The 15,340-nt window shown below is 40.6% G+C and overlaps 1 protein-coding gene across 2 annotated transcripts in view; it reads left to right on the top strand.

Moving 5' to 3' along the window:
- The window catches only part of papss2b (3'-phosphoadenosine 5'-phosphosulfate synthase 2b), a 73,863-nt gene that overhangs the window by 22,951 nt on the left and 35,572 nt on the right, over positions 1 to 15,340 (top strand). For both annotated transcript variants that reach the window (XR_015760953.1, XM_043712392.2), the window contains exons 2-5: positions 8,572 to 8,686; positions 9,556 to 9,791; positions 12,343 to 12,481; positions 15,088 to 15,206. Coding sequence is in view for 1 of the 2 variants with exons in the window: in XM_043712392.2 (XP_043568327.1) it covers positions 8,572 to 8,686; positions 9,556 to 9,791; positions 12,343 to 12,481; positions 15,088 to 15,206 (609 nt within the window). In the remaining variant the exon portion in view is untranslated. The remainder of the gene's footprint in view (positions 1 to 8,571; positions 8,687 to 9,555; positions 9,792 to 12,342; positions 12,482 to 15,087; positions 15,207 to 15,340) is intronic.

The following is a 15,340-nucleotide window of genomic DNA, read 5'->3' as shown; positions in this document are numbered from 1 at the left end:
TAAAATTAATCAGTTTGGAATGTTGTACTTGTTGAGCTGAATTTATAAAAAGGAGCAATTTCATGAAATTATACTCTGATGTGAAAAGTTATTGTTTCAATGATGGAAATGGTAATTCAGTTCCATTTAATCTTCGCCAGAGTGAAATTGGTGTGATATCCTAGTTCCAGTTGTTACTTATTACAGCTTTCATTTTATCACCCTATCAGTTGTCATGCAAAGGGCTCAATTTACAGTGAGCTATGACCTAGATTTTATAATGCTCAAATTAACAATATGCACAGTTGTAGACCTGAAACTTCAAGATTGTAAAACAATGGCACAGTGTAAGATCAAACTTTCTAAATGACTTAAGTGTCAGCCTCTATTCATACAGTTCCTTTGTGAAAACTGTCTTATGTTTTCAGAGACTGTTGAATGAATGCCCTCGCTTTGTTCCTACTGTGAAGTGCTTCTTGTTTAACCAATGCATTGTTCCCCAGCTTCACCTTTTTGGATTTCTGAAATTATCACAGTGATACCAATCTCCACTTTGCTCATTGAAAACTGAGCTCTCACTCACTCACCTCTTTTCAGTCTGCCGTTTCACTCTCATTTAGCACTATTTTCTATCAATATGTTGTCTGCAGCTAGGGATTGCTACAACAAGGCATAAATGAAACAGACCAGAACAATTTCTGAAACTCTAATTAGCACAAACTTCACTAACAATGACTAAGAAATTAGGTGAAGTAATAATAGCTACCATTGCAGTGCATGAACAATGCCCCAAAGTGCTTAACATGAGTATTATCAGACACGTAAGGAGATACTCGGTGTATAAAGATCTGGGCAACGGGGGAAAAAAATACACCCAATGCCACCCTCACCCTGATGGCCACCTTTGTGTGTGGCTGCATCAAGCTGTGCGTGGATCCCCGGTACGCAAACACCAAGTGTCACTACGTACTGAGGTTCTACCTGTCCCCGGTGTTGCGAAGGATGGGCCTGGCCTCGCTGCCGCGGAACGCTCCGAGTAGTTGGACCGTTCCGTATCACCTGTCCTTCGTGGAGAAATTTATGAAGAGAAACACCTTTGACCACAAGTCCATCAGGAAGTGGTCAGCACGTAGTGTCCTTGAGACCCTTCGGGAAAAGGAGAGGGCGGATCCTATCGAGCGGTTCCCTGAGCAGACTGTCAAAGCCATTTGGCAGAATGCCTCATCACCAGAACTTTCCAATAAGCACCAAGACATGGCTTGGCTGGTGGTGAGAAGGGCTCTGCCTGTGAGATCCTTTATGCACGTCCGGACTCTCAGCCGCACCGCACGCTGCCCTCGAAGCGGCTGCGGGGGGGACGAGACTGTCACACACCTCCTTCTGGAATGTGCCTATGCAGAGGAAGTCTGGAGAGGAATGCAGTGGTGTTTGTCGAGGTTCGTCCCGAGCAGCGCCGTGACGCGGGACTCCGTGCTCTACGGTCTGTTCCCCAGGACGCACACCGAGACGAACATCAACTGTGCCTGGAGGATCATCAACTCGGTGAAGGACGCTCTCTGGGTGGTCCGAAACCTGCTGATCTTCCAGCTGAAGGAGTTGACCCCGACTGAGTGTTGCAGACTGGCACATTCCATGGTGCAGGACTACGTGTTGAGGGACGCGCTGAAGCTTGGGGCAGCTGCCGCCAAGGCGCGGTGGGGAAAGACCACTGTGTAAAGCCTGCCTGCCTAACGAAGAACAGGGGCCCATGCAGTCATTTGGGCTCTGCTGACGCCTCAGTTAATTATATGGGCATATGATTGAAAAATGTACAGACCTGTATAAAAATGATAAGTTTTGATCTCTGTATGTACATGTTTACATATGTATGGCATGACCAACTGTACAGACCATCAAATTATTTTATGAATAAAGTATATTTTTGAAATTAAAAAAAAGTAAGGAGATACTCGGTCAGGTGGTCAAAAGCTTGGTTAGCAAGCAAGCTGAAGGCATGTCTTAAAAAAAGAATGAGGTATTGAGGATTAGCCAAGTATGTTAAATCCATGGCTGCCAGTGGTGGGGCAAAAGAAACAGGGAATATGGAAAAGATAAGAATTGAGGAATGCAGAGATCCTAGAGAGAAAGATGTCTTTTCTTACCTTCTACAACTAACTAAAGCAAGACACTTAAGATAGTTTTGTATCCTGTGTCCAGAGAGTATTGGCTTGCCACATTTTATTTGGTAGTTAGATTCAATCAATCAAAAATGTCATTTTGTATTTGTTTGTCAATGGTGTAACAATGATTAGATTCCGAAAGTCAAGGAGAAACCAGCCCCTAAACTAGTGAAGACTTAAGCTTGAAGTCACAAGCATGGTATGAGTAAATGACCTTTCATATGAAGTTATGATCCCAGCTAATGTTACTACTGGACAAGTCAGATCCTAGAATGAAATATAGCTTAATGGTTTTGTTTTGCTTAACTTAATGTGGTGGTCTTTCATTGAGCTATAAGCATGAAGCCAGGCTGCAAAACAGACGTTTATGATGTAAATGAAAGAAAAAGAAAAAGGAAACAAACTAAGATATCCATATTTAACATAATTTAAAACAGTTCCAACATCTGGCAAAACAAAATTTAATCCATTCCCCCAATACCATTGTTTTACATTAATCAAAAGCCAGTGAGATTTTCCTCCCTATCAAACCTGTAGGTTGAGTTAACTGCTTTTTTTCAGTTCCAGTAGTGTGAGCTATGAGGTCTTTTTCTTTGGCTCATACAACTGAGTCTTTAGGCTTTCTCAGCTTCAAATACTCAATGCTGATTTCTAACCAAACATCCCTGGTCTAGATGCTTTCACAAACTGCACTGATTACACTGAGCTAACATATTCCCTTAACAGCTCTGAATAAACTCCTCATCCTAGGAGAAACTATTCTTACATCTGATTTTAGTTAGCTCTCCTTTGAACTAGAGAAGCTTTTAACTAAATTTTTGCAAATTTGCTCAGACATGGCTAATGCCTTAATATTTCAACTATGTCTGCTAACACCCAAGACACGTTTAAAAAAAACTGTCAATGCGTAACAATGAAAAGAATTGCATGAAAGAATATATTGATAAATGTAAAGAAGTGTCAAGTAGACTGTTTAGAACAAAATTTTGCATTTTTTTTATTGCACATGCGCAGAATAAGAAAATCTAAAGGTGAGCATGCAGAGTCAGTAATTACCAGTTGATTGCTGGTGTCATTAAACCCCAACATATAAACAAACTCCCATTAACCTTCCAAGAGGATTTTAGTCATCTGCACTCTGACACACACTGTGACACTTGATTTTAAAATCAGGGTTTGAATAAGGCTGACCTAGTTGAAAATTAAATTCCTTCACACCCACATACCACCATAAAGTCACAGATAGATGACTCAATGGTAGTATGTGGGTGTGAATAAGTTTACTAGAAACGACAGCAATTTTTGCGTATATCTAAATCACACATTTTTCGCAGGAGACCTGAAGTAACTCTGCATTATATCTTTAAAAATTGTGTAATTTGTGTTATGGTAACTTAAAATTATTGACAAACTGTATCCTATTTACTAGTTCCCTCCATTCCAGGCCACTCCCATTTCTCTTAATGACAACATCTATCGGAACAATGTTGCAAAACTTGAAATGGTTCAGAAAAGATTTACAAGGATGTGGCCGGGGTGGAGGATTTGAGCTATAAGGAGAGGCTGAACAGGCTGGGGCTGTTTTCCCATGAACGCCGGAGGCTGAGGGATGACCATATAGAGGTTTATGAAGTAATGAGGGGCATGGATAGGATAAATAGACAAAGTCTTTTTCTGGGGGTGGGGGCTTCCAGAGCTAGAGGGCATAGGTTTAGGGTAAGAGAAGAAAGATATAAAAGAGACCTAAGGGGCAACTTCTTCATGCAGAGGGTGGTATGTGTGTGGAATGAGCTGCCAGAGGAAGTGGTTGAGGCTGGTACAATTGCAACATTTAAAAAGCATCTGGATGGGTATATGAATAGGAAGAGTTTGGAGGATTAGGGGTCAGATGCTGGCAAGTGGGGCTAGATTGGGTTGGGATATCTAGTCGGCATGGATGGGTTGGACCAAAGGGTCTGTTTCCGTGCTGTACATCTCTATGACTCTATGTTCATGGAATAACATGCAGTGCACGTTTCATAGGCGATTGCATTAGTTAAGATAACCTGACATCTCAAACTCTAACTCATTCAAAACTCATATGACAGGCTCATAACGGACAATACAGAATGAAATGTCCCAGTACATCATTCAGTGCTGACTACAAATTTCAATACATTGTAAATCTTCCACTGACCTATTTTAAAAAATACCTTTTAATTTCTTTATTGCCTTTATTTTTAATCATAGTAGTCTTTAAACCCCTCAAGCAGTGATGCAATACAAATGCAATACTCATTATCTTGTTAGCACTTCCATCGTTCAACATAAGGAGCAAAATGCTCCCTATGGGTATTATTCCATCACTTATTGATTGCTACAATAAGAAATATAAGAATTCAGTTGAGAGCTGTTAAATTAAGTAGTCATGCCAAATAAAGCTTATATTTATATAACAAATTTCACAGCTTCTAAAAGCCCAATTCACAACCAGGGAATTACTTTTGAAGCTGACATACTGTTGCTTTATAGAAATATATGACAATCATTTCATGCACAGCAAATTTTGCATGAAAACAAGCTTGTTGTACAAGTGAACACAGCATTAAGCTGCCCAGGAATTCAGATGGATATCCTCCTCCATGATTGTTTTATATTTTGCAACTTGTTCCACACAGATTGTGATTGCACCAATATCTCCCGTGTTCTCTTGCAGTATATATTGGGAGAAGCACAGGGAAGTGAGATTTACTAGAGGAATGCTGTAAGAAGAATTTAATGATTCCATGTTTGAGTTTGATTTGATATGCACCACTAATAGTTGGTTAAGAAAGCAGCAGCCTGAAGTCAAGGCTTTAAGAATTGCATTGTGGTAGAGCCCAAATGCAAAAGGGAGGAGTTAGTGCAGAAATACGATGTTATTGAAAGACCTTTTTCATTATGAAAGAATCTCATAATTAGCCATAGGTCCTGTTGCTTCAGGATGGGATTATTGAATAACAAATAAGCTTGATTGAATGGTGCCACAATGTATGTTGAAAAATCATTCTTTATCCAAAATGTTTTACCTTTGTCTTTGGTTTCTATTTAAAACTGATGAAAAGCAATCAATTTATCTTTGAAGTGTAGTCAACCAGGTGAATGTTCCATCTGAACCTTCTCCAGTGGTTCCCCCATATCACAGATACCAGTCTTCAGCCAATTCAACTCACTCCAATGATATGAAGAAATGGTTGAAGGCACTGGATACTGCAAAGGCTAAGGGCTGTGACAGCGTTCTGGTAATAGTACTAAAGGCCTGAGTTGCAGAACTGGTCACACCCTGAGCCAAACTGTTCCAGTCCAGCTACAACATTGGCATGTACCCAACAATGTGTAACATTGTCCAAGAATGTCTTGTGCGTGAAAAGTTGGAAAAATCCAAACCAGCAATTAGCAACCAATAAGTCTACTTTGAATCATCAACAACATGATAGAAGGAGTCGACAGCAGTGCTATCAAAAGCTACTTGCAAAGCAAGTGCTCAGAGACATTCACATTGTGTTCTGGCATTGTCACTCAGCTCCTCACCTCACTTCAGCCTTGGTCCACACATGGACAGCAAAGCTGAACTCCAGAGGAGAGGTGAGAGTGACTGCACTTCACCTTAAGACAGCATTTGACCCCGTACAACATCCAGGAAGTCTAGCAAAACTGGAGTCAATGGGAATGGGTGATGTATGGTGGATGAAATATAATGTGAATAAATATGAGGTTATCCACTGTGGTAGCAAAAGCAGGAAGGCAGATTATGTTTGGATGGCAAGGAGGCAGGACAATGAGTCCTGGATCTCCTTGTACATTAGCTGCTGAAAGTAAGCATGCAGGTGCTGTAGGTAGTGAAGGAAGCAAATGGTATGTTGGTATTCATAGCAAGATGATTCAAGTACAGAAACAGGAATGTCTTCCTGATTGTACAGGACTTTGGTGAGACCAAATCTGGTGTATTGTATACAATTTTGCTCTTATCTGAGGAAGGGCATTAGAAGGAGTGCAACAAAGATTTACCAGACAGATTGCTGGGATGTCAGGACTGACGTTTCAATAGACTAAATCTATTATAACTATATTTACCAGGTTTAGAAAGAGTGGAGATCTCCTTCTAAACCTTCATGGTAACCTATGAAATTCTAGTCCAGTTCAGTTTCTGGTGAAAGAACAGAATCATAACCCTTGATATTGGGGATGTGGACTGCTTCAGTATTTGGAGTTGCAAATGATGCTGAACATTGTCTAATGATTAGTGAACATCCCCACTTCTGACTTTAAGTTGAGGGAAGGCTATTGATAAAATAACTGAAGCTGGTTGAACCGAGAACACTACCCTAAGGAACGCTTGCAATCATATTATCCGAATGAGAAGTCCAGCAAACCACAACCTTCTTCCTTTGTGCCATGTTTGACTCCAACCAGTGGAGACTTTAAACAGGGTAAATGCAGGAAGAATGTTCTCAATGAGCAGGGGTTCCAGGACCAGGGATCAGATTCTAAGGATAAGGGGGAGACCATTTAAGATGGAGACTAAGAGAAATGTCTTCACCCATGTTGTGGTGAGTCTGTGGAATTCACTACCACAAAAAGTGGTTGAGGCCAATGTATTGAATGTTTTCATGACTGAATTAGATATAGTTCTTAGGGCTATATCTTCAGATCAAAGGTTATGGGGAGAAAGTGCAGACAGAGTACTGAGTTGGATGGCTAGCCAGGATTGTAAGCTCAAAGGATCAAGTGGCCTACGACTGCTCCTATTTTCCATGTTCTATGAATCGAGGGAAAACTCTCCACAGGTTGGAGTCATACATGGCACAAAGGAAGATGGTTGTGGTTTGTTGGAGGTCACTCATCTCAGTCGGATAATATGACTGCAAGAGTTCCTTAGGGTAGTGTCCTAGGCCCAACCAGCTTCAGTTATTTTATCAATAGCCTTCCCTCAACTTAAAGTCAGAAGTGGGAATGTTCACTAATGACTGGAGAATGTTCAGCACCATTTGCAACTCCTCAAATACTGAAACAGTCCATCTCCCCCACTATCAAGCAGTAAGGCTCTATTCTGTGACCAGAAACTGAACTGGACCAGTCATATACATATTGTGGCTTCAAAAACAGGTCAAATGATAGGAATTTTGCAGTGAGGTACTCATTTCCTGTCTCTCCAAAACCTGTCAACTTTTTAGAAGGCATAAGTCAGGAGTGTGGTGGAATATGCTGCATTTGTCTGGATGAGTGCAGCATCAACTATGCTCCAAAAGCTCAACATGATCCAGGAGAATGCAGCCTGCTTGATTTGCACCTCATCCACACCATCAACATTCAGTCACTTCACCACCTATGCACAGTGACAGCAGAATGTGCCATTTACAAGATGCAACAAAGTAATTCATCAATCCTTCTTTAGACTGCACCTTCCAACCCCGTAACATCTATCATCCAGAAGGACAAGACAAGCAGATACATGGATGCACCACCATCTGCATGTTTCCCCCAAAGCCACGTGCCATCCTGTCTTGGAAGTATATTACTGTCACTGGATCAAAATCCTGGAACTCGCTTCTTAACATCATTGCGGGTCTCCAGAATTAATCTTTTAAGTCCAATATGTCACTTCTTCAGAACCCTAGTCTTTGACAACATATTTATTGTCAGTCAGACAGTGCAACCATGGAATCCATTACATGTGCCAACAATTTGGCTTAATTTACGGGAGGCAATGGTGCAGTGTTAATATCACTGGACCTAGTAATCCAGAATCCAGAGTTAATGTACTGGGGAATGAGTTCAAATCCTGCCAATGCAGATGGTGAAATTAAATGTAAAGAAAGTATCTGGAATAGATCAGAAATCTTATGGTGACCATGACACCATTGTCAAACTTTTCTTTAAAAAAACTGGTTCACCCATATCCTTTAGGGAAGGAAATCTGCTGACTTTACTTTTGTCTTGTTAACTCATGAACTCCAGAGCCATTGCAATGTGGTTGACTCTTTAACTGCGGCCCTTGATGTTTTTTAAGATTTTATGTGAACGCTTTATGTTTGTATTCGGAGACTGTAGATCTGCATGTGTTTTACACTGAAGTTGATAAGCATCCAGCATTCCTGTTTTACGATTGCAGATTAGTTTTAGTAAGTAAACATATGGGAATGGTATCTCCTAAATGACTGCATCCTGTTTTTGTTAATCAGCTAGGACAAGTTTAAACAAACAGAAGTCTTCAATCATTCTTCTTCCAGTATCATTCATCAAAGAATGTGCCTCATGATTGTGCCTTTGCTTTATTTCGGCACAAATAGAATTTTCATTTATTTTCTCTTTGTTAGTCTTCTAATATATAGTAATTCTGGAAAACTGGGTGTATTTCTGGTAAAGTGTCCTGTCAGAAAACTGCTGATATGTAACACTTTTTTTTCCCTTACAGGAAATTCACAAATCCACCAATGTGGTTTATCAGTCCCATCACGTTAGTCGAAACAAGAGAGGCCAAATAGTTGGCACCCGTAGTGGATTCCGTGGTTGTACAGTCTGGCTGACAGGTAATGCATTGTCCAAGACTAGGATTCCAAAGAGAGGTTATATTGCACTCCATGGTAATTCTGTTTCTGTCTCCACTGATACCAAGCTCTGCTGAGTTTGTCCAGCATCTTCTGTTTTAATTGTCTATGACTATTTCTGAGCACGTGATTTTTCATCAACATAACTAAGATAAAGACGTCACATTCTTCACTCCAGAACATTTTATTAATCTTATAATGTCCAAGACACAAAGTGCCCTGTACTCTTCCAAACAGTTTATACAGTATTGTGCTGGTCCTACTCCTGCTCCTGAAACTACAGCTCAAGCCTGCAGCACCAAAACTAGAAAGGGAGGACAGTAATCTCAGATTGTAGTAAAAGTGAGAATCAATTTAATAGGAAGGAGAATGTTGCCTGGAACAATGGTGCTGGCACCACTGGGTTTTATTGTAAATGTGTGGAGTAATATAGAATCATATAACCCCTACACTGTGGAAACAGGTCCATCACTCTAATAAGTCCACACAAGCCCTTCAAAGAGTTTCCCACCCAATCCCATTTCCCCACCCTAATGCTCTACATTTATTCCTGACTAATGCACCTAACCTACACATCCCTGAATACTATGGTCAATCCACCTAACTTCACATCTTTGAACTGTGGGAAGAAACTCACACAGATGCAGGGAAAATGTGCAAACTCCACACAGACAGTCACCCGAGGCTGGAATCATGCTCAGGTCCCTGGCAATGTGAGACAGCACTGCTAACCAATGAGCCACCGTGCCACCCCATGGTGATATAGACATGGTGATTATACTTGTGGATCTTTCCTTTGGGAATTTTAGAAAGCTCATTCCATCTCATTGACATCAGTACTTTCTGTTCAGGTCTATCGGGTGCTGGAAAGACCACCATTGGATTTGCACTGGAGGAGTACTTGGTAACCCACGGTATTCCTTGTTACTCTTTGGATGGTGATAATATCAGACAAGGACTGAATAAAAACCTGGGGTTCACCTCTGAGGACCGTGAGGAGAATATCCGGCGTATTGCTGAGGTGGCCAAACTGTTTGCAGATGCTGGTCTTGTCTGCATCACTAGTTTCATCTCTCCCTTTGAAAAGGTAAGCTCATTGGACAGAAGTGTTCTAGACATGAAAGACCTAGCTATCTTTTCTTCCATGTCTTGACTGACTGAAGTCAATGCGTTTTAAAACAAATCTTTAACCCCTGAGTTCCATAATTTCCAGAAGCAGATAACAGACAGGTCTTCTGAAAAAGCGAAAGAACTGCGAATGCTCTAAATCAGAAACAAAGACAGAAATTGCTGGAAAAGCTCAGCAGGTCTGGCAGCATCTGTAAAGGAAAATCAGAGTTAACATTTCAGGTCCAGTGACTGTTCCTCAGAAACATTAACTCTGATTTCGCTTCATGGATGCTGCCAGACCTGCTGAGCTTTTCCAGCAACTTCTGTTTGTGTGCCACATTTTCTTGTAAGCTTTCAAGAAAGAGAAATGTTAATAAATTAGCAGCCAAATGTGTACATGATCATACCCAGTTGCACAGATAAACTCGCACTCAAGAAATGATTGGATTTACAGAATTGGTATGCATTTGGATTCAGGATTCCAAGCATTCTCTCTTACATTTGTTCTGGGCTAAAGATATTGCCATTTGGTTTAACGTCCTGTAGGAACGGAAATCTGCCATTCTTACCTGGCCTGACCTGCCCTACACGTGACTCCAGACCTACAGCAATGTGGTTGACACGTAGCTGCCTTCTGGACAATTAGGGACAGGCAATAAATGCTGACCTAACCCTGATCCCATGCACAAATATAAACAAAAATTATGTTTCAGGAATATATTCAGAGAGGGTATTTGTATTTAAGTGACTTCAAGAAGCCTTGACCAGACAAGATTAGCTTCGACAGTTGTAGTTCCATGTGTGCCAACGGGAAAGAAAAAGTCAACTCTATGTTCTTTTCCAGTGAAGTTTCTCTTTTGGGTTTAACCTTCGTTAGCTCATATTTAACTTGTACATTCGTGAGGGGTGAGCATGACAGAGAAAATGACATGTTCTATTATGTAAGTTCATTTTGGTCTCCATCCTCCAGACAATCAAGGTACTTATATATTGAGGTTGCTGACCATCTTCCTCTTAAAACAATGTCTAATTCAACATATCAGCATTATACTTTTGAATCTGAAATTTAACAACCTGCATGAATTTTCTGTAAACTGTTGCTATTGGCCAAACGTTTTGAGAGGAGGGAAAATGCCTGCTGGAAAGGAATTTCTCAAGAAATTCACATCCTGGAAATAAATGAAGACGCAACATTTTATGGTGCTATGGAGTTGCCTGCAGAATAGGTTTATCCAACCTCTTAATCAAAGAGGAATGTTTGGGTCGGAGGCTCAAAAAACAGGAGAGTAGGAGAGAGAAGTGGTACACCTTTTGAAAGCTCCAGATATACTGAACTCCTCCATATACAGCTATTGTACATTGGAAAGTTAATTACCAACATACCAAAGTCCCTTTTACATGGAATATGCAGGAGACATAATGGCCTAGTAGTATTATCACTAGTTTACTAATCCAAAGATGACCCAGGAAATGTTCAGAGGACCTGGCTTCAGATCCTGCCATGGCAGATGGTGGAATTTGAATTCAGTAATAACCTGGAGTTAAGAGTCTAATGAAGATCATGAAATTGTTGTTGGTTGTTTAAAGCACCCTTCTGATTCACTAATGTCCTTAATGGAAGGGAAGCTGATGTCTTTAACTGCTCGGGTTGACACGTGACTCCAGACTCCCAGCAATCTGGTTGTCTGTTAATGTCCTCTGGACAATTAATGGACAATAAATGTTGACCTAGCCAATGTTGCCCAAATCCTGTGAATGAATAAAAAAAGTTAACATTAGTTTCTATCAAAAAATGGTATGTTTCTAAAATCTACCTTTCTGTTTGAAAAATCAATGTTTTTTAGAAATATATTAATAAATGTTGGGTACATCCAATCCATTGACCCTTACTTCCTGAACTTCAGACTTGATAAATGATTGTTCACAACCAGAGATGTAATTGTTGGATGAATAAGTACATTTAACTGTTCAGAACTGTCAATTTAAAAGAAACTAATGTCCAAGCTTCTCTCTAATTGTTAAATGCCAATGCAGAAAGAAGCAAATTGATCTTTAAGATATTATTTTCAAATGTTTCAGTCAAGGTCATTTAGGAGGGAGACACCTCATTTGATGCCTTCATTACAGTGCTCACTATAATGGGTGTTTTAATTATTGAAGCCGTCACCAGCTCTTATATTAATGTATTATCATGAAAAGCTGAAGATATGTATAAAATACATCCATAGAGATTATCAGACAGAACATTTGCTGCTGACTTCAAGTGTTGCTGTGTATTGTTAACAGGACATGTTTTAACAAAGACCACTTAAACCATATATTTGAAATACTGAGAAGGGCAATGTTATCCTAAACCATGGAGTACAATTAAAACAACCTGATTTATTATCTGAATAATTTGCTTTGCATTGACTTCAGCACAATATGGTTACTTCCTGGGCTGACTGGATCACAAGACAGCGTCAGTGGCCTCTGACAACTATCACAAATAAACAGTATTAATTTGGTATATTCATTTCCATCTTCAGGATCGTGAAAAAGCAAGAAAAATTCATGAGACCTCCAGACTTCCATTTTTTGAAGTCTTTGTCGATGCTCCTTTAGATATCTGTGAAAGTCGTGATGTGAAAGGTCTCTATAAGAAGGCTAGAGCAGGAGAAATCAAAGGTATCAATCTCGTACTATCAATGAAGAGCTGTTGTGATAATACCATTGACTCAATATTCTCTGATAGCTGTGAGACCTTTCTCTACTACTGCAAATTATAAGTTTGAGGATTGTTGATGGTTATCAGTTAAGTGAAGAGTTTCAAGAGTATCTGCACAGTAAACACGCAGCCCCATTTCGTGCAGTGAAACAGTGTTCATTTAGTTTGACTGTCCGTAAGACACGTAAAAAAATGTATTGGTATTTTACTTCTAATCTACAGCATGACCTTGCAGTGGCTTTGCAAAGAGAATGCAGGAACATTAAACAACTGCAGCCAAAGTTGCACTGATTTTGAACTTTGAGCAGAGACAATGCAAATCTTAGAAAACTATTTGTGAGGAAATGGCCATTCCAGTTTAATGTCCAAAGGGACAAGTTCACTCTGCTGCCCCATTGCCATAATGCACAAGCATGAGTGCTCAAGTTTTCCAAACCTAGATTTTCAGTACGGGTTAATTAACCCAACTGTTTATGCTTCACTAGGCAGAAGTGGGTACTGAGATGCTGGAGATTAGAGTGGTGCTGGAAAAGCACCATAGGTCAGGCAGCATCCGAGGAGCAGAAAAATCGACGTTTCGGGCAAAAGCCCTTCATCAGGTTGTTGATTCCTGATGAAAATACCAATACATTTTCCCCGGAACATTGATTTTCCTGGTCCTCGGATGCTGCCTGACATGCTGTGCTTTTCCAGCACCACTCTAACCTTGTTTATGCTTCACATGTCTCCACTTGCCCACTCCGTCTCACAGTATGCCTTAATGGTCCTTCCACACTCATGGATAATTCTAAATATTCATGAAGTGGATCTGTACTATCGACCTCAGCCTGTCCATATGGTAGTGAGTTCCATTTTCTAAACACTCTCTGGACTAAAAGATTTCTCCTAAAATCCTGGCAGGATTTCTTAGTGCCTATCCTACTTTAATGACCCTGGGGCAGAGTGGCAGGATTTTCTGCACCAAAAAGACCATCAGACATAGGCTGAATAGCCTAATTCTGTTCCTATTTGCTCCATTATTTGATTATGGCTGATATGTCACTCACCCCACTGCAATCTCCCAGCTCTCTGGTCCCAGTACCACATTCAGGCTGATGGTCATACTGAAACTGTATCTAGTCCAAGAAAAGAAATAGCTAAGCGCCTTCCACTGGGACCAAGACAGAAGACACTGCTGGAATGTGACAGGGTGAGGAACATTGTTGCAAAGGAGTTGGGGAGCGGATGGTGGTAACCTCCACGAGGTAGAGCTTGACATGATAGGGTTGTGGGGGTTGGATTCTAATTGGAAAAGGGAGCCTATGAAGCAGAAATAACTCCACTCCCTTTCCCTCTAACCTTCTGAGTGTCTGCCTCCCATCCTGGTCACCAACCTATTCCCGCTAAATAAAGATTTGTGGCCAATGTTGAGTGTCCCTTAAGTGACCTGTAATTTATCTCTTAAGAGCCTCAAGGGGGACAGGGGGTATGGGTCACCCTTAGGCTCGTCATTTTGGCCATAAAATTGCAAGGAGATCAAGCATTGGGAAGTAGGTGGCAAGAAAACCAATTGTAGAATTTGGCAACATACCCCTCAAAAACCCTTCCACCACACCAACCGCAAATACATGTCCTCAGAATTCTAACGTAAAAATGTAAAATTCTACTCTTGCATTTAGCTGGCTCCACAAGTGGAAACATCTTCTACCCAGGAAACACTTTCCCTACTAAATTAGCCCTCAGCCTTTTTTTTCAAGGATCATGAATGGAGCTCCGATCGTATCACTCCAGATTCAAACACAGGAGTTGCATGTTCTATCTTTTTGAAGTTAATAGGTGAAATTTAAAGTATGAGACTCCTGAGCTTTCTAGACCATCTCAGAAATGCATCATCCTCTGTACACCACTTCTGGGGCCAGGATGTGACCTGGGCTCACTGGTGCAAGCACACAAAGACGACTTAAATTGCTGCGGGGATCACAATGAAATGCTGATGGTTTTTTTAACTCACATTCACTCAGAGTACAAATTGAGAGCAGAAACACGTGTCCCCTGGCCAAGTGTCTCCAAGTTAAATTGTCATGCTTTGTCCTAATGCCCTGATTCAGACAGCTAACTCAGCACATGGGCACTTTTGGTTTATGTAATGGTACACAGTGACCTTGTAATCCATTGGGCTTTTAGGGTAGATGAATGGTTGGTGTTATATAATGTTAGTTGAAACTTTATTGCTGGAACAGCACAGCAGGTCAGGCAGCATCCAGGGAACAGGAGATTCGACGTTTCGGGCACAGGCCCTTCTTCAGGATTCCTGAAGAAGGGCCTGTGCCCGAAACGTCGAATCTCCTGTTCCCTGGATGCTGCCTGACCTGCTGTGCTGTTCCAGCAATAAAGTTTCAACTTTGATCTCCAGCATCTGCAGACCTCACTTTCTCCTCGTTATATAATGTTAGATAAGCTATTTTGTTTGGAAGTGTCTTAGGTCAATAACAAGTCTGCTAACAGTTTAGGGATTTGCATATGCATGTCTTCAAGTCACAGAGTATTCTCCACTGCTTCACCCAGTTTCTTTTATTCATTTGTTTAGGATTTACCGGCATTGATTCAGAATATGAGAAGCCAGAAAGTTCAGAGCTGGTGCTGAAAACAAACCTCACATCTGTAAATGAATGTATCCAACAACTGGTTGAGCTTTTAGAAGAGAGGGTAGGTAAAATGTCTCAGTATTGTTGAAAGTTATACCTAGCTTTCTGAAAATGAAATAGCTGCTTACAAGTCAACAGCTGTTTCAGAGTGAACATTATTTTTTTTTATATATTTCTGAAAACACACAAATAATG

Source organism: Chiloscyllium plagiosum, unplaced genomic scaffold, assembly GCF_037043375.1.
Source record: "Chiloscyllium plagiosum isolate Xiang-an unplaced genomic scaffold, Cpla_swu_hap1 HiC_scaffold_22, whole genome shotgun sequence".
Taxonomy (NCBI): Eukaryota; Metazoa; Chordata; class Chondrichthyes; order Orectolobiformes; family Hemiscylliidae; genus Chiloscyllium; species Chiloscyllium plagiosum.
Note: the sequence above shows the minus strand (reverse complement) of the source record. Positions and strands in the feature narration are given on the sequence as shown.